At 38.7% G+C, this 19,216-nt stretch overlaps 1 protein-coding gene and 1 long non-coding RNA gene across 4 annotated transcripts in view; one reads left to right on the forward strand and one right to left on the reverse strand.

The window, feature by feature from the left end:
* Positions 1-12: 12 nt before the first annotated feature.
* The window catches only part of LOC132242963 (uncharacterized), a 65,736-nt gene continuing 46,532 nt past the window's right edge, over positions 13-19,216 (forward strand). For both annotated transcript variants that reach the window (XR_009454743.1, XR_009454744.1), the window contains exons 1-2: positions 13-102; positions 2,465-2,568. This is a non-coding gene — a long non-coding RNA (uncharacterized LOC132242963). The remainder of the gene's footprint in view (positions 103-2,464; positions 2,569-19,216) is intronic.
* Positions 2,721-19,216, reverse strand: part of PON2 (paraoxonase 2) — a 30,309-nt gene continuing 13,813 nt past the window's right edge. The window contains exons 3-9 of one of the 2 annotated variants that reach the window (XM_059712371.1): positions 18,212-18,267; positions 13,899-14,064; positions 13,247-13,373; positions 11,382-11,582; positions 6,518-6,599; positions 5,678-5,806; positions 2,721-2,883 (exon numbers count right to left, since the gene is read on the reverse strand). In XM_059712371.1, coding sequence (XP_059568354.1) covers positions 2,839-2,883; positions 5,678-5,806; positions 6,518-6,599; positions 11,382-11,582; positions 13,247-13,373; positions 13,899-14,064; positions 18,212-18,267 — 806 coding nt within the window. In that variant the 3' untranslated portion in view covers positions 2,721-2,838. Of the gene's footprint in view, positions 2,884-4,693; positions 5,048-5,677; positions 5,807-6,517; positions 6,600-11,381; positions 11,583-13,246; positions 13,374-13,898; positions 14,065-18,211; positions 18,268-19,216 lie in introns of those variants that run through there. The other variant, XM_059712369.1, reaches the window with a different exon arrangement.

The following is a 19,216-nucleotide window of genomic DNA, read 5'->3' on the forward strand; positions in this document are numbered from 1 at the left end:
GCCCGCCCCGCCCCGCCCGCCCAGCCCACCTGGCAGGTGCGCTGCCTGGAGCCGGCTGGGCTGCGGTGGGTGTCTCGGTCATTCCCCGTCCCACTGCCCCAGGTAAGGCTATCTTTCCGTGGGGGTGCGGGAATCCCAGGCTGCCTTTACGCAGGAGATTCAAGGTCATCTTTATGCGTGAAGTTCAAGGAGAAACCTTGACTAGCGGGATTCTTCTTCTTTTTTTTTCAGGGCGCAAAGTACAGGGATTCTTTTCTCTTTTTCTTCAAGGCTCAAAGTACAGAGAGGGAACCCGGAGCCGCAGGTAAAAGTCTGGTGTTCCTTCTCTTGGCAGCTTTGCCAAGAACACACCCACTGGTGGGTGGATAGAGGGAGTTTGCTGCTAAAAGCTGCGTAATTCAAGCTCAGCTCCTCAAATGAACTGCCGGGAGCTCCGGGAACGCGTTCAGAGCCCCAACGTCAGGTTTCTGGAAGGCAAGAAGTGAGTTGAGCTGGAGAATTGCTCTCAAGACAGTAGGAGAGCTGACAAATGCATATTACATAATCGAAGCGCAGAGCTTTAACACACCCTTCTCCAAGATCCCTAGAACAAGGCCTTCGCGTCCTGCTTCCCAATCTGAATAGGGCAGACACCCAGGTCAATTTGTTGAATGGGTGGATTTGTGGCTCTCAGTAACCCTGCCACCAACACCATTGTTGATGGAATAATGAAAATTTGGGAAAAGTGGGGAGGAAAAATAGACTAAGTTACAGAAAGTTGAGCAGAGTAGGGGGGGGGAGGGGTAGCTTTGGGTGGAAGTTAGGCTATCAAAAGTCTCCTTGATCCTTCTTTCTTCTGGGTCTTCTGTTCCTGCCAGGTGAAGAATGCATGTCCCCTTCTCCTAAAGACCACCAGGCTGGAGGGAGAGGGACTGAGGGTGGGGAAGGCTGTGGAGTCTGAGCAAAGCAAAGTAGCATCTTCTGGCATGATCTGTTTTTATTTACAAACAGAAAGAAACAGTAGTTCTAATGCATTCAAACTGAGTAAATGTGTGTTGAGAGAACAGGATTCACTCAACCTGGAACTGAAAGAAATAGTAGTTCTAGTGAGTTCAACTGAGTAAATGTGTGTTGAGAGAACAGGATTGACCCGGCCTGGAGATAGTAAGAAAAGAAAAGGTGGCCCCTATCTCTGGGGTAGATAGGAAATGGGTTGGAGAGAGAAAATACTGGTACAGAGGTGCTCACTTGGAAAACTTTCGGATAAGAAGTAATTGAGGGCTAATGCAGGGCTGGCAGCGGAGATAGGAGAACAGCTTTGAGCTCTCAGTTGGAGATAGAATCAGGTCAAGCTTCTGATGCTTAAGGACAAAGACAAAATCAAGGATGACTGCAAGGATATTAATTTTGCAGTACAGACAGCCCCTGACTTATAATAGTTTGATTCACGATTGACTTTACAAAGGTATGAAAGTGATGCACATTCAGTAGAAACTGTACTTGGACTTGCGAATTTTGATCTTTTTCCAGGCTAGTGATATGCAGTAGCATAGTCTCTCATATGCTGGGCAGCGGTAGTGAGCTGCAGCTCCCTGTCCGCCATGCGATCACCAGGGTAAACAGCTGCAATTCTACAGATGTGATTTTCAACTGGTGTGCCACAATTTTTAAAACATGCAATAACTGACTATTTAGTCAGGGGCACTGGCCTCTTTTCCCTTAGAATGTCAAATAAAATAAATGACAGCAGCCAACACAATAGCTTTCCGATGTGAAAGGATCAAAATTATACCTATTATTTTTGTTGGATTAGCAAAAAATTTTCAGCGTGCCGCAGAATTTTAATAATTAGTTTGTGTGCCATGAGATTTTTAAAAAAGGTTGAAAATCACTGTTCTACAGTATACTGTGTTGATGGTGTATTTCGGATATTGTGTTCTGCACATGGTTAACGTAGGCTAGGCTAAGCTATGATATTCAGTAGGTTAGTTGTATTAAATGCTTTTTTTATGGTATCCCCAACTTGCTTTCAAATGATTCAGAAAAACAAAAGCCTCTATACTTGGAAAAACAAAGCAATGTTGCAAATTGATAGCTGGTGATTGGTAGATATAGGTAAAGTGAATACAGGTAGTCATTGAACTGGCTTTTCAATTTTTCCCCAGCTCTAAACTTTTCAAAGTTGGGGAGGATTGGTTTCTCTAAATTGTTCTCTAATCACATTTGCTTAGTTCCTTCTAATCACTCTATCTATGTATCTATCTATGTATCTATCTATCTAATCATCTATTTTCTCATTTGTTGAATCTCCCATTAGAATATAAGCAGTGTCTGGTTCACTATTGTATCCTAATGCCTAACTCAGGGATAGCTACAGAAAAGCTATTTAGTATACTAAAAATTTTAAAGTGAACTGAAAGTTATTTTTTTGTAGTTAAAAACTAGAGTAGGCTCTTTTATCTTCTTCTCTGCCTTCTTTTTATAGAATAAAAATCTTGAAAACCAGGAGCAGAAAGCTAAGAGAATTACTGGGCTTCTCCCAACCCTTCTCCTTCTCTCACACATGGAAATCCTTTCATGGAAAGCCAAGTGAGTAATGAAAACTACAAGTAGCCAAAGAAAGGTGGAGGTGGGTGGTGTGGTGGTGGGTGCTATTAGTTCTTCACCGCTTTGCCAAGTACACATTCCCCAGCCTAGGTAGGTTGTGACTCCAAGAAATAATTAAACTCAACACATCAAACTCTAGAAAAAAGATCCGCCTTATATTATTTATTATTAACCAGTTACATAAGCAATACACAAAATGAGAAAAAGAATGCTGTAATATAGCTTATATTTTATTTTCCTTGTTCCCTGTATTCAATATTCATGTTTACATTTAGCTGTTGTAGAAGAATGGAGGTACTGTGAAAAAACAAAAGGATATTTATTGTCACTGAACCGGATCTCGGATTAAAAGGAATTAGCATGCAGACACACACACACACACACACGCACACGCACACGCACATGCACACGCACACACATGCGCTCTCTACCTATATTCACCTGGCGGTGGCATAGTCCAATTGCAATTTCAGTCTTTTTGAATGACTTGATCTCTTAATAACCAACCAAATTGTTGAAAACTCAATACATGATCACAGTAAGAGCACCATAAATAAATACACAATATACTTATGATAAAATAGAACACTTCATGGCCCAGAGGCCAAAGTTTATTTAAAAATTATTTTTGTATTTCTAAGACAAGTAATACATGTGCTTATTAACTTATATTTACTTTTGTCCAAATAAAATTTCATAAATTACAATAAAAACAAGTGTATTTTGTACCTACTGTATTCTGGTACTTTCAACAAAAGTAGCTTTTTAGACAGTCATTGTTATAAACTAAAATTAAAATTTATGCTTCTTGGTTTTGGATCCCTAGTGAATAGTATTTAATCTTGCTTTGTTCATCTATGACTTAACATTTTCCTATGGATAATGGAAACAGCAAAACACTGTAATTATTTTAGCAAAAAATAGTTCCAAGATACATTAGTAACTGAGTACTTAAAAATGTAAATAAAAACACAGGCCAAATGAACAGAGGCCAGGTTTAAGGAAACTTCTGTAATTTTCATTAAAAAGCCATTAAATGACTCATCTAAAAGCAGAAATCCAACTAATATATAAAAAAATAAATTGTATATGAGATAAAAGAGTAAATAACAAGATACTTGTTAGTTCTGTGGCGGTAGCTTTCTGTAAAGTGGGAGCTGGTACAGCCTCTGGCATCAGAAATAGAGGACCACCCCTTACTGGGTGTGTGACTGAACATCTGTGAAATGTTAACAGTGATATAATATCAATACCTACTCTCTCAGGGCTGTATTTAGGATTAAATGAGACAATGAATGGACCATTTTTAGTGCATTGTTTGGCACTTGGTAAGTAACACAAATATTTTGATGATAATGATGCTGAAGATGGGGAAAACCATGAGAAGTGAAGTGCTTTTTGGTAAGTTACAATGGATAGTCTCTCTCAAGGGCTTAAGGTCGTTTTATAGGAAGTACAGTCAGTGGAAAGAACTGTACTAGGCCCTGGACAGCTGACTTCAATCTCTCCTGATGAAGTTCACAGTTGAGTTCAATGAGGAGTTTGCTTGACCTTCCAGCCCCAACATTGATTTCTTCTTTGTAGGCAAAGTAGGAAGAGAGCTGATGGAACACTCCACACTAATGGAGAATTCGAGTTGCCCTATTTAGTTGATTGTTTTATTTTATTCAAATAAAGAGCTCATTTACATTCAGCTCTCAATGAGAAAGGAGAAAAATTAACATTGCCAAACATTGCCAAACATTGCCATGCCTGCTTGTCCCAAAGAAACTCCACGAGGAAACAGCCACTTTCCCATAGTCCCTGAGGACCTGCCTTGAGAATGAAACACAGACCAAGTTATTATAGGATTTTAGTTAGTCTTTAATATAACTCCAACTCTTTAATAGTAAACAATGATGTAAGTACAAAATATCCACACACGTTACCTATCAGTAGTTCCAAACAGTCACAGGGGTCACTCACATTTTAAGGAAATGGGATCTACCCTGATTCAGTGGAATTCATGCTCTGGCAGTTGGAAGAAGGAGGTGAGGCTTATTTTGTGCAAAGTATATTCACTTTACCGAAAGCAGCTTTCTTCTCTCTCCTTTACTTGGCATTTAAAAAAAAAACCTGTTCATTTTCCTTTATGTTAAAAGTGCAACAAGGACTGAAGGGGCCTTTCATGCCTGAAATAAAATGAACTATACACGTCATACATCCTGGCTCAGCTTTACTAGTTAAATTCCCTCAGAACGAGCCATTCATTGGAAACTAATTGTTAAGAGAAGTGAGCACACTTGGATACCCAAAGTCCACGTTAGAGCTCACAATACAGGGCTCTGTGGTACAAAGTGCCTATGAGCAGCTTCCTATCGTATACGGAGGCCACAGAACTTCCCTGGAGAACAGATCCATTGTTGGCATAAACTATGGTCACTGTAGGCTTCTCTGAGAGAATATTCTGGATGCGGAGAACCTATTCAGAAGAGACAAAGGATTACTATAGAACCGCCATACATCCACATCTCTCCATCACCAATGATCCTTGTCTCCCACAATGAAACAATGATTAAGAGGACATGCTGTTGAAAAATAGCAGTTACCAACCTTTTTTAATGCTTAAATTAAAGTACTTTCTTAAACCTTCAAAGAAAGTACTTTCTTAAACTATCTAGTTATTTCCTGCCAACACAGGCTTTAGTGTTATTATAGTAATTGAGCATTAATAGGAATACTTCCACACTAATGTGCCTACTTTCACACAACTTTAGCTTGAACAAAAGCCATGTCATGTGGTGAGCTGACGATAAGCCAGGTATTTAAAAATTGCCAGGATACCACATAGGGAGGCCACATGTCTTTATAAAAATGCCTTTTGACTAGCTGCCACCATAATTTCATACATCAAAAGATTACCTTTCTAAAAGTATTTGAGCAATGTGAAATTCTGCCAATTATTGGCTTAAAGCAATTACAAAACCACTACATTAGTTTACTGTATTATTGGTTTAAAGGGACTACAGCAACCATCCCCATGACAGTTTATTGTATTAGTAGTTCAAAAAGACTTGAATAATTAAGGTTGAAAAACGAAAACTATGAAAACCTGTGAGGAAGGAGGATTGTTCGGGTCATAAATGAAGAGCTTCTGGCCGTTAGGATGACAGCCTACCAAGATGTCCCCCGAGGAAGGATCAATAGATAAATTATCCACCAGGGTATCCAACTTGAGTACCTTCCAAATTAAAAAATGTCAATAGTTAAATAACATGGGAAACTTGAATTAAATAATTCAGGGCTAACCTTTTCTGTCTTGGTGCATGGGGGGAGGGGTGGGGGGCCAGGGATTACACACACCTCCCTGCTGCCAGCCTTTTAACACCAATATTGGTTCAAATAAATTTAATCAACTGATTTAGAGCCACTTTTCATCTTCCCTGAAATTAAGAGTTAGGCTGATAACCAAACTCTAAAACATGAACTCCTTAAAAGATGCATAATGATCAGTGAGCTCAAAGAACTCATTCAAAGAAAAATAGGAAATTCTTAATCAATCTAAAATATGTGTTGTCAAGTAGGAAGAAAATAATAATGGTGTGGTACCCAATTTCTACCTTCATTTATTATTAAAAGAAATGATAGCATGCATAAATCTTCATTTCAGAATTTATCTATTAGTCTTTTCAGTTGGGAAAATTCTTATTGGAATGCATCAGGTGACATATCATTCCCAGCCCACCACTGCATGTAATGCCGGTCAGTCCTCATGACTGCTGGAATAGGAGACTTGGCCGGTTATACCACGGTGATATTTAAAAACCCAAAATAGCAACACTGGCATCCATAGTCTGTTCTAAGTGAGGTATTGCAAAAGCATAGTATAACTATGCAATTTCAAAGTATATTAGATTAATGTTGACTTTATATATAAAAAGAAATATTTTACCTTCACTTGAGTTAAATTCATATTATGCTGTTTTTCCAAAACATGAATTTCATGAGCCAATATATCAGCTACATAGATGTACCTTTGCAGAAAGGACACATTGGTTAGAGCTCCGGGACAACATAAAGCTTCATTAATACAGTATGCAAGAATGAGTCTTAATAACCTGCCGAGAAGTTAATCAATGGTGGGCCCTCAAGCAATGCTTGATAAAGGTCAATTTTTATTTAAAAAGTAAGCTTTCAAAATCAATTCTGTGTTGCTACAACAATCACGAAATTGTTCAATTATTTTTCAAAAGGTTTGTAAGGAAAAGTAATATAGGATGTCATTATGAATATAAAGTCTGTGATATTTGCCACTGAAAGGACAATGAAATAGATGTTTGGCTTCAGAAAAAAAGGTTTTATATTTCACAATATAATTTGATACTTCTACATATCATTTACATGTTATGGTACAGAACAGTACACATTTTACTACAATGTGTATTAATATATTTAATTACATATTGAAAATTTTAAGCATAAGAGTTAAGTATCTATTCAGAACAATCTGTCTGAAGGGTGAATTAATGGACTACTTTATGGTAATTTCCCTCACTGAATTGACTGTTCCATGGCAACTGTTCTATTGAGCAATTATCACGTGTAAAGCCATGAACTCAGTATTGTGACAGATAGAAACATGAAAAAGACACAGCCTTTTTCCTGAAAAGTTTATAGTATATTGGAATGATCGGACTGGTTTACACACATTAAACAATAATGCACCATGACTGCTACCATAAGAAATACTTCCGGTCTAGAGACTGAAGAAATATCTAATTCTTGAGAACACAGAAGGGCTCACAAAGGAAGGGGGATCTGCAGTGATATGGAATTAGAGACTGGAGTTGAGGATATGAGGACAAAACACCATCAAGACAGGCGAAAACATGTGAGCAAAGGCACAGGGGCAAGAATGAGAAAGGCATGTTTGCTAAATAATGAGTTCTTTGTCTAAAGCATGGGCTGTACCAAAACAGCAGAAAAGGGAGGTCTGAGATAGCCTATTAAAGAAATTCCAACCTTTAGCCTGCCTTGATTTAATAAGCAATTGGGTTCCGCTGAATTTTTAGAATAACAATGAGGCATGATAACAAATAGTCATTCCATTCAACAATTACTGGGCATTTGCTTTGCACCTGGCAGTGCTCAGCATGAGTCCAAGATGAAGCAGACAGAACTCCCTCTTTTGGAGGCTCTTAAAGGCTAGTGAAATACAGAGAGAAAAATTGGCAGCGGTGGCAGAGAATGGAAGTGGACTGGAAACAAGTTGGAAGGATGTCTAACACTCCAGCCAGAGAGGATGAGGAACTAAGCCAGGCAGATGTCAGTGGAAAGGAAAAAGGGTGAGAGTAGCGGATAGACACAAAGGTAGAACCAACACAACTTGCTCACTGATTAGCAAGGAATGGTGCAAGAGGAGGAGTTAAAGCTGAAGCCCCTTTTAGTATTATTTTTTAGCTTGAATGATTGCAAAGTTTGACTCTCAGAAAGATGAGGGTTGGAAAGAAAAACAGATTTGGCTGGAGAAGTTGCACTGGGTCAGTTATAGACAATTTAAATTAAATGATTACTCATTCATTTTCTGTAGTCAACCAGAGAGAAGAAATTGTGTCATGAAAATAAAGACATTTGGTTGTCAAGGACTGCCAAATTTATTTCGTATTATATTTGTAGTAGTTTAAATTGTTCAGAGGGCTAAGGCAGTAAAAGGGAAAGTTGAGGAGAACCAAGATGGCGGCATAGGTTAACGCCGGAGTTTGCTGCTTTGAACAACTACTTCAAAAGTGAAACTAAAACACGGAACGGACATCACTCAGAACCACAGGAACGCTGGCTGAGTGGAAGTCCTACAACTAGGAGGAAAGAGAAACGCATACGGACACTCAGAGGAGGTGCAGTGCTGAAGTCAAATTCTGAGGTGCAGAGTGCGCGGAGCGGGCTGGCGGCGGAGGGCGCGGTTGGCGTTTTCAATCGGGAGGGAGTCGCAGACTCTGAGCTCCAGATCCAGGCGAGTCTTTAGGGACCCAGACTCAAACGGGAGAAGCGGGACTGTCTGGCTTCGGTCAGAGCGAGTGCAGCTTTCTCTCCGAGCTTTGCAGTGGGTGCTGGGACTCAGAGAGGCAGAGCCCCTGGGGACAGGACTGAGAGCCGCCATAACTGCTCTCTCCGGCCCACCCTGTTGATCCTGTGCAACCCCCCCCGCCCAAGCCCTGCACAGAGGCATTTGCCGGATAGCCCCAGGCAAAGGCTAGATTAGCACCTCCCTAGAGGACAGAAGTTCTCTCACTGCTGACACAGCTGATTCTCATAGCCACTTGGCCTGGAGGTCAAACCCTCCCTGGAATTAGCTACAACAATCAAGATTTATCTATAAGACTGCGAACAAAGACCACTAGGGGGTGCACCAAGGAAGCATAACAAAATGCGGAGACAAAGAAACAGGACAAAATTGTCAATGGAAGAAATAGAGTTCAGAACCACACTTTTAAGGTCTCTCAAGAACTGTTTAGAAGCTGCCGATAAACTTAATGAGATCTACACGAAAACTAATAAGACCCTCGATCTTATATTGGGGAACCAACTAGAAATTAAGCACACACGGACTGAAATAACGAATATTATACAGACGCCCGACAGCAGACCAGAGGAGCGCAAGAATCAAGTCAATGATTTGAAATGCGAGGAAGCAAAAAACATCCAACCGGAAAAGCAAAATGAAAAAAGAATCCAAAAATGCGAGGATAGTGTAAGGAGCCTCTGGGACAGCTTCAAGCGTACCAACATCAGAATTATAGGGGTGCCAGAAGATGAGAGAGAGCAAGATATTGAAAACCTATTTGAAGAAATAATGACAGAAAACTTCCCCCACCTGGTGAAAGAAATGGACTTACAGGTCCAAGAAGCGCGGAGAACCCCAAACAAAAGGAATCCAAAGAGGACCACACCAAGACACATCATAATTAAAATGCCAAGAGCAAAAGACAAAGAGAGAATCTTAAAAACAGCAAGAGAAAGAAACCCAGTTACCTACAAGGGAATACCCATACGACTGTCAGCTGATTTCTCAACAGAAACTTTGCAGGCCAGAAGGGATTGGCAAGAAATATTCAAAGTGATGAATACCAAGAACCTACAACCAAGATTACTTTATCCAGCAAAGCTATCATTCAGAATTGAAGGTCAGATAAAGAGCTTCACAGATAAGGAAAAGCTAAAGGAGTTCATCACCACCAAACCAGGATTATATGAAATGCTGAAAGGTATCCTTTAAGAAGAGGAAGAGGAAGAAAAAGGTAAAGATACAAATTATGAACAACAAATATGCATCTATCAACAAGTGAATCTAAGAATCAAGTGAATAAATAATCTGATGAACAGAATGAACTGTTGATTATAATAGAATCAGGGACATAGAAAGGGAATGGACTGACTATTCTTGGGGGGGAAAGGGGTGTGGGAGAAGTGGGAAGAGACTGGACAAAAATCGTGCACCTATGGATGAGGACAGTGGGTGGGGAGTGAGGGCGGAGGGTGGGGCGGGAACTGGGAGGAGGGGAGTTATGGGGGGGGGAAAAAAAAGGAACAAATGTAATAATCTGAACAATAAAGATTTAATTTAAAAAAAAAAAGGGAAAGTTAATAAAGAATATATCATCCTTTCTATAAGCTGTGGTTTTATATGTGGAACATATAAAAATAGTAAGATACTTATGGAGGGCAATTTGACAATATCTATTAAAGATGTTTAAGGGGCTCACTCTTCGAGCAAACAAGTCTATTTTAAGGGTTTGTCTGTGCAAATGTGTAAGAGGAGGGGCTCATTAGCACCACATTCAGCCAGCACCCAGCTGGCCTTTGAACCTTGGTCTGTATGACTCCCAAATCTGAAGATTTAGCCATTATACCATAAAGCTACGCTAGGGAGTTTTTCCTTTTAAAATATTTGGATAAGTTTAAGTGGTAAATGAGAAATATAAGATGGTATTTATACAGAAAAAATTAACAACCTACATATCCATCAACAGAGAATGGGTTAAATTAGTTTAGTAATATACAGCCAATATAACAATGACATATTCATTTAAAAGGGACCACCTACCTGATACTTTGATATGTATATGTAAATATGATCCCATCTTATTAAAAATTACATTTATAAAACTAGATTCTATAATGATATATACCAAAAATTAGATATTGTATGTAAACATATAATATATAAATTAACTAGAGGCCCGGTGCATGAAATTTGTGCACCCAGCGGGGGGTCCCTCAACCCAGCCTGCGCCCCCTCGCAGTCTGGGAGCCCTTGGAGGATGTCCGACTGACGTCCTTAGTGCTGCCATGGAGGCGGGAGAGGCTCCTGCCACCACCACTGCGCTTGCCAGCTGTGAGCCCAGCCCAGGGCTTCTGGCTGAGTGGCACTCCCCCTGTGGAAGTACACTGACCACCAGGGGGCAGCTCCCTGGTGGTCAGTGCACGTCATTGGGACCAGTCGTTCTGCTGTTTGGTTGATTTGCATATTGGCCTTTTAATATATAGAATAGTACATATAATTACATAGTTAATATATTATATATACATATTTAATCATGTATCACATAATAGACATATAATATTACATATTATATAAATATATGATTATAATAAATATTATGTTAATAATATAATATAAAATACATACATATAATATTTATATAAAATAACCAAAAATATCAAGTAAGCTATTTCTACACTGAAAAAAAACAAAAAGTGAAGAATTTGGCCCATGACAGACTGAGAAGAAATGAAACGACTTTTATAAGGGATCATACTTTTTATCAGGTGAAATGTTGATTCCATTAGCTGAGTCAAATCCTTCTGCTACCAGTTTAACTTCATTTGGACTATAGTAAACAACATTTGTCCAGTGTAAGTTCAAGTATGTTTCCAAATACTTTAAGAAAGGATCAGAGAAATAGTGGTCATTGGTGGCATAGAAATGTGCAGGTCCAACAGCTATGATATCATTCACACTGAAAGAGAAAAATAACATGTGAGAGAACATAAAAACCCAGTTGGTCTCCACTTTAAAAATTAGGAATCCAGAAGGTTTACACAATACATGCCTTAAGTTTTTGGTAAGAGGTTTCCCAAGAAAAGCTCAGCTAAAACCACATGGCTATTGTCATATACAATATACTATAAAATCATTTGCCAAAGAACAATTTTGTATGGTACCAGGTAATTGGAAGACATGTCACTTAGCAATTAAGGCAGGATTATTTTAAAAGATAAAAGGTCTTAGTGTCAACAGTTTGTTTTTTAAAAATATATCTTTTTTGACTTCAGAGAGGAAGGGACAGGGAGAGAGAGATAGAAACATCAATGATGAGAGAGAAGCATTGATCGGCTGCCTCCTACATGCCCCACACTTGGGATCAAGCCTGCAAACCCGGGCATATGCCCTGACCAGGAATCGAACCCTGACCTCTTGGTTCATAGGTCAATGCTCATCAATGAGCCATGCCGCTGGGCAACAGTATGTTTTTTGACAGCAAGAAATGTAGGAACCCACCTATCCTTTATAGAGCTGGATGAGGAGCCTCCTTGGCTGGTGGGCTGGTTGGGAAGCCAATAACATTTGCCTGGCTTCCATTTACTAAGTTGCTGGATTTTCCCAAGTTTCTCTGCTTAGTTATTAGTCAAACTCAGGTTGACTGTTCAATTTCTACCTGACTCACAAAGCCAACCAGCCGAGAATGAACAGGCACTCCATAAACACTTGCAGAGAGATGGATGATGAAATTGCCATAATCCAATGCTTCAGGTGAGAGATTTATATGCTAAAAACAATTACATTTTTAAAACCAGTTAGGCAAGAGTGTTATTAAATTTAAATTCCAATTACCCGATGCAAAATTGTCTGAAAGGGCTGCTTTCTCCTTTGTTAAATAAAAAATGGAGCTACAGGGTAGGTGGGTCCCCTCGTTCTGAAAGAGCTCTATCATGCAGAGGCTGCCAGGGTGGTATTTATGCTCCTATTTATTATGAATCATTCCGGAAGAATGATTGGAAGTTACATGCTTCCCTAGTTAGGAAAGTAGAAATTAAAAATATCCATCAAGTTCAAACTTTAAAGAAGCAGTAGGTTAATGCAAACTGAGCTGTTGAGGAACACAATTCTCTTTCAGTCCCATTGTCAAGCAGTCGTGTGCTCTTGAAGTAGTAGCAACCCACTCCCAACCCAGATCTCTCCAGTTCTGTAGGGTCATTAGCCCACAGCTACCGCTAACCCTGTGAAAGCTCTTTGTGTTAGTCCCATGCAAAACATGCAAACTCCAAATGAAGCAGGCTACCGTTCCTCAATCGGGCAGGTATTATTGTTAGTTGGGTGATGTGTCATCTGAGATGGAAGGTGAAAGCAGGAGAAATGGTGAGGTTTGTCTAATATTCCCATGATGGCCCTGAAGAGCATCTCCCCTGTACCAAGCATTTCATCATTTCTCAAGAGAGTCCGCATTGAACGCTGATTACTATGATGAAGGACGTTGACTTTCCCTGCTCTACAAAGACAACACACACACACACACACACACACACACACACACACACACACACGCATAAGTGAGAGGACCACCGTAAGGAATATCTGAAAATGTTGGAGATAAATTGGAGAATGAGCAAAAGGACTAAGTACCTTGGAAGAAGCTCATGCTTGACTGTTTTTAGATGCAAAAGAGAATTATCTTCTTCTTGAAATTTAAAAATTTCCACTGTAGTCCTGAATTCTGGGTGGTTTACCACAAAGAGATAAACCGTGTCATCTGAAAAATTGAAAGAACAGAGTTAATTTACAAGACAGCCATAGTACCTTCAGGCAGACACTGACATTTAAATACCGCAGGCAAGGAAAGGTTAAATGTCTAAGCTGTTAGACGACCTAACAGATCATTCTTCTTCCCTGTCTTCCTCATCACTGTTTGTCTGGTGTTATTTCTGATCATTGGTCCCCTGACCTTTAAGAGAGAGTGTTTTCCACTCCACACACAGAATTCATGAATAATCTGTTTATAGTTTAATTCAGAAATAAGGCTATTTTTAATGCCATGATCATAGGTATATAAAAAGGTCATGAAATCTAAGCATTCTTTAAGGTGCTGTTAGAAATTTCAAAATGCAGCATATCTTACAGTTAGTGGCAGAGGCAAATCAACTTAGTTGTCTGAAGAATTCAGGAATAATTCATGAGTTAATTGTTCTCTTACTTCAGACATGATCCGAATCTATTTTCCACAGTCATTTACAAACCATTATAAGTTTCTTAATGTTGGTAGCTCATCAGCTCTTACCGCTGTCTATGAAAGTGCTGATACCATGTGGATTAAACGAAGCCAAATTAAACCCACGGCTAATTCTTAATTCCAATGCCCTCGGGTTTTCGTCTTTTAGATCCATCATTAGTATTCCTCCAGGCTTGTCTGGTGCAAAGCTGTGGAGTCCTGGATATTTTAGACCCTTTTCAAAACAGAGGGAAAGGTTAAATACAAAGGCTTAAGTATTTTTACGGACTAAAGTGGGAACTATGAATAAAAGATAAATAGAGACTTTGGTTAAAGGCGGTGGCATAAAGTTATAAACACAAAGAAAGCAGAGGGGAGACAATAGAAAAAATAATAATTGGGAGCTGAAAAGCTAAAAGATGAACAATAACTGATTTTTCTGAGTTGAGGCAAAAGACCAGAGGTTTAGTCTCTTCAGAGGGCAACCAGAAGGTTTGTGGGCTGGGAGACACCCAGTGGGGATACGTGAAAGTTTACATACTGACTGTGGACCCTGGAGCCCACAGCCTGCACTTTGCTTCTATGAAGCCAGAAGACTTGGTGAATGGAGTCAGTCAAGACTCCCCTCTTTGTCTCACATCCTGTTGACTCTACCTTGAAAATATGTCCCTTCCTAAGAATGTGAACATCTTTCACCACTTCCTCCATGACTGCCCCAGTCTAAACCACCACCACAATTACGCAGTAGCCTCCTAACTGGCCTTTCTGCTTCTGTCTTTAACTCTTTGCAGAAATCTAGTCTCACATCAACATCCAAATTTTGTCAGATGATGTCACACGTTGGATCAAAAACTCCCATCTTACTCAGATTAAAAGCGAAAATTCCTAGGATAGCCTAAAGGCCCTATATGATCTGCCCTGGTCACCCCCTTCACCCTACCCCACCCTAAACACTCTATCTCTGCGCCCTCACCTCCTACTACCCTGTCCTCACTCATGTTGCCTTGGCCATTGATGCTCTTCAAACAAACCAAGCACATTCTCACCTCAGGGCCTTTATACACCCTGTCCCTTTTGCCTTAGCAATCCGCACCCCCGCCCCTGCCAAACCCCACCAAGATTTAGGATTCCTTACCTCAATTTCTTTATATCATATCTGCACCAAATGTCACGTATTGCTATTTGACATATACACATACATATACAAATATAAATGGCAGCCTGACTCCACCCTCAACTCAGCTACCACTCTCCAATGCTTCACCTTACTTTATATTTTGCTCAAATACTGCCACTATCTGACATATATTTGTTCTTTCCCCACTGGAACATGAGTCAGAACTTTGTCTCATTTGTTCACTGCTAGAACCCAGGAACTGGATCAGTGTATGGCACATAGTCTGTCCTTTTCCCATTGATTCCGAATGTCACCTTTATCATGTACTACATTCCTGTTTACATATTGGTCAGTTTGGGGAATCATGCTTATTCACATGAATTACTATATTATTATTACTTATTAATTACTATAGCTTTATTTATAAGATGAGATATAGATAGATATGGCAAATATATATATATATATATATATATATATATATATATATATATATCTCCCCATATTGCACACTCATTGCTTGATCTTTACACAATAGTCTTAAATATTTCTGCTCATTTATGTTTCTGTATAAATTCTGGAGATTAAGCTGGTGTGCCAAATAAAATATTATTATTATTATTATTATTATTATTATTATTTTTATTATATTTTTATTTGGTTTTTCTTAGTGCATGAGAAAGCCATTTAGTTTTATATGTTCATTTTGAATCCAACCATTAGCGTATTTAAAAACCAGGTAACACACTATCTGAAAATAATAGCAGTTTTGTCTGTTTATCTACCTCATATTTCTTTTTCTTGGGTTATGAAGAACTCTAGTAGATTGCTAGTGGTTATAGTGTTATTTTTTTTGGGGGGGGGTGGCATTTTCTTCCTTCTCTAAACATTAATGGGAAGGCAGCTATTATTTAACCATTAAGAATTACGTTTGCTGTAGGTTTCTGGAAAGTTATCTTCTATTTCTAGTTTTCCTGGATCTTTTAATCAAGTTGAATTCTATTTAATGCTTTTCCGGCACTCACTGAAATAATCAAGGTCTTTCCTCTTTGAAATTTTTTCAGTCTTTTCTATGCAAATTTTAGAGTACTAAAGGAAGTCTCGTTTTATGCACAAAATTGGACATAAAAGAAATTCTCTCCAATTAAAAAGAAATTTATCAAAATGACATAACTTCACGGCTGGCAGGGCCAGCAAGTAGAATAAACTGGAACTTCTCTATTGCTACCTGGCAACACCACTTCAGGGGTTAATAATCTCTATTCTTTATCAACATCCCATAAAGAATAGCAGGGTTTCAACACACAGGGGATGGTGATGACTATTCCTGGTTATTTTAATTCTCCCTAACATTTAAATCTGTTTTTCCTCTTTTTTAAAAAAAATTATTTTATTTTTACTGACAGTAAAAGACACACAAACATAACATCTTCACCATATTAAGTGTACAGTTCAGTAGTGTTAAGCATATCCACACTGCCATTTAAATCATCTTTACAGTCGCTTCTATGTCATCCAACTCCTCATTAAGTGTGATGTTAGTTTTGAGGTGACCCTCAAATCCATAACCAATGAACAGAATGTGTTGGATGAACTAAATTGCTTGGAAGGGGAACAAACAACTGATGTGATGTAGGAGTTATTCATTTAGAAAGGAGCGTATTCTGGGAAATATTAGAAACAATGCTGAGTAAATTAAAGAAACAAAGTGGGCTCATTTCTAAATTTGAAAAAAAGGAATAGAAAAGAAAGTTATATAACCAAGGAAGGATACACACACAAAACAAAAACAAAACAAAACAAAAAAACACCAGAGGCAATTCTGTTGGCAGTTATAAGATCATTGTGGCTATTAAAGCCCCTCAGATGAAATTGCTCTAGATTTATGTACTGGGAGACTTCACTCCTCCAAATTCAGATTTATTCCTATGGGGAGAAAATCTTGAAATGGGTGTGTTCTGGGTTACACAAATCTCTGACAACACCTCCTTTTCAAAAAATTAAAAAAGCAACTGCCTTCTACTTTACTCAGGATTTTTGCATCTCTAGTTATGTATAGTTTTAACTATTAGTCCTACTGTTTTTTTTCTTAAGCTGATAGTCATATGTGCAAATAGACCCAGAGTCCTACAAGAAATATCATTTTACTAATTCTGTGTAGGTTATTAAATAACTTTTTTTACAACTGTATTTTAAAAATGTAATATAAACATTGGTGTTTCTGCCAAAGCCCACGGCATTTCCTTTTTCCCTCAGTGCTAACAACCAGCCGCTCACTGTCTTTCCTATAAAAATCATCAGGAGCCTGGCGAGTGGTCTTGCCTCATTCTCATCTGAGCTGAGTTCTCTCACCTTCCCCCTAAGTCTGACAACTGTTTTATTAGTGTTGTGACTTTCTTCTAAAGCATCTTCAACTTTTCCACATCCCTCCAGAATCTCGGAGCCTGAAAATAAGGGATGCTGAGAGGAAACAGAGTAATTACAGGCTGCCTTCAAAGGTGGATCCTGCTTCCTCTAGCAAAACTGAACCCATAAAGATGCCCAGCACCCCCACTTCGGCCCCGGCCAGGGAAGAAAGGCACTCAGAACGTCCCCATCAGCCCACGTAGACAGTTTTCCAATTGCAATGTACACTGATGCAGGCCAGCATCTCATAGGCCAATCAACTTTGAGGTCTTTCTAACGTATGACTGCAGAGGTTATTCATTTTCAGCTTATAAGAATGAAGTAACAGTAAAGAGGTTGAATAAACTCAGTGAATGACTTTCTATTTATGATAAGCTATTCAGCAGGAAAAAAGAGGAAAACATTGGCCTTGTCTGGGAAAGTTGTATATTGTCTGAAAATAAATAAATAACAGCAAGAATATTAGCTCAAAATTGAATATCGAATGGAAAAAAAAGGTAGATGCTGTATTTGAAACAATATAACGTAGTATCAAATATTCACAATAATGCCCCAAATATTCTTTTTCATAACAAACTTTTAAGACACAGATTGCAATGGAATATTTAGTGCAATGGGATAGTTAGTGCAATGCATTGGGGACATAAAGAACAATAGATCAGTTACTAAAGACTTTTTCATCTCTGAATTCAGATAAGTGTGAGAAAGTTTTCCAAGATCCTGTTTGATTTGTCATTTTTGTTTTTTTTCAAAACATTTTTAAAAGTGCGGAATTTAAAACGTAAGACACTGCTCTGCTGGCCTCATCAAACCCCCTTGCATCCCCTCCTCTTAGATTGGGGAAAAAGAAGGTACTCACCACACTTAGGAAAGCCAGACCATTGGGAAGGATGTCAATATCTTCAGCGCCAGCTTCTGCAGGTTCAAGAAACACATAAATGTCATGTTCAAATTCTGTTATTTGTTAAACAGAGCATAACTAGGACTTTGTTTACTCTATCAGTGTATCTTTAGGAATGGTTCTGATTTTTTTCCAAGGAACTACTCTCTTCAATAAACGTCAGTCTAAATCCCTTCTTGCAGTGAACTTCTGACTTTAAATGTTAGATAGTTTATGTTTACTCCAATCAAAGTCAAGTAATCACCACATTTCCAAAGATAATACAGAAAAAGTTGACATCTGCACACTCTGATGATAAAATCCAGATGTCTGTACAAAAGTAATTGACATCAGGGGAATATTACTTTCAAAATGAAGGCTCCTGGCCATTTAACCATGCAAATAGCCTTGTCCCTTTCTCTGCTCATTCAATCTGAAGCAATCACAGACATTTCTCTCATTAACAGAGATGAAACACCTGGGATTACATAGTCCCTCTTTAAAAACAATGCCTGCTTGTTCTCATGAGCAAAGAAAGCTTTCTGTTTAGTCTTTAAATTTAGGCTTTAAATTACAGGGGGTGGGGGGGAACTAGCAAAAGAAAATTAATGAAAAATACCAGGCACCTAAGCCAGTTGAAGCTTCTAACGCTTGTTTCTAAGGCAGACTACAATTACTATTGATTGTTTATTGATTGTCTGCAGTACACTCCACACAGCACAGCAAATAATTAGACATAAGGCCTTCCCAGCAGTCTCACTGTGTAAATTCCGCCGACAGATAATAGACCCAAACACAAGAAAAGAGGAATAAAAATGGCTTAGATTAAGCCAAATCATGACACATTTTTTGAGTCCACAAAATCCGATCTTCCCTTTCAAGAATTTTCCATAGGATTCCACCAAGATTGTTGTCTAAAAAAAACACAACCAAACAGCATTTACCTGGCCATTTTTGTTTTGATTCATGAGTTTGCATTTGGCT

The sequence above is a fragment of the Myotis daubentonii genome, chromosome 10 (genome assembly GCF_963259705.1).
Source record: "Myotis daubentonii chromosome 10, mMyoDau2.1, whole genome shotgun sequence".
Classification (NCBI taxonomy): domain Eukaryota; kingdom Metazoa; phylum Chordata; class Mammalia; order Chiroptera; family Vespertilionidae; genus Myotis; species Myotis daubentonii.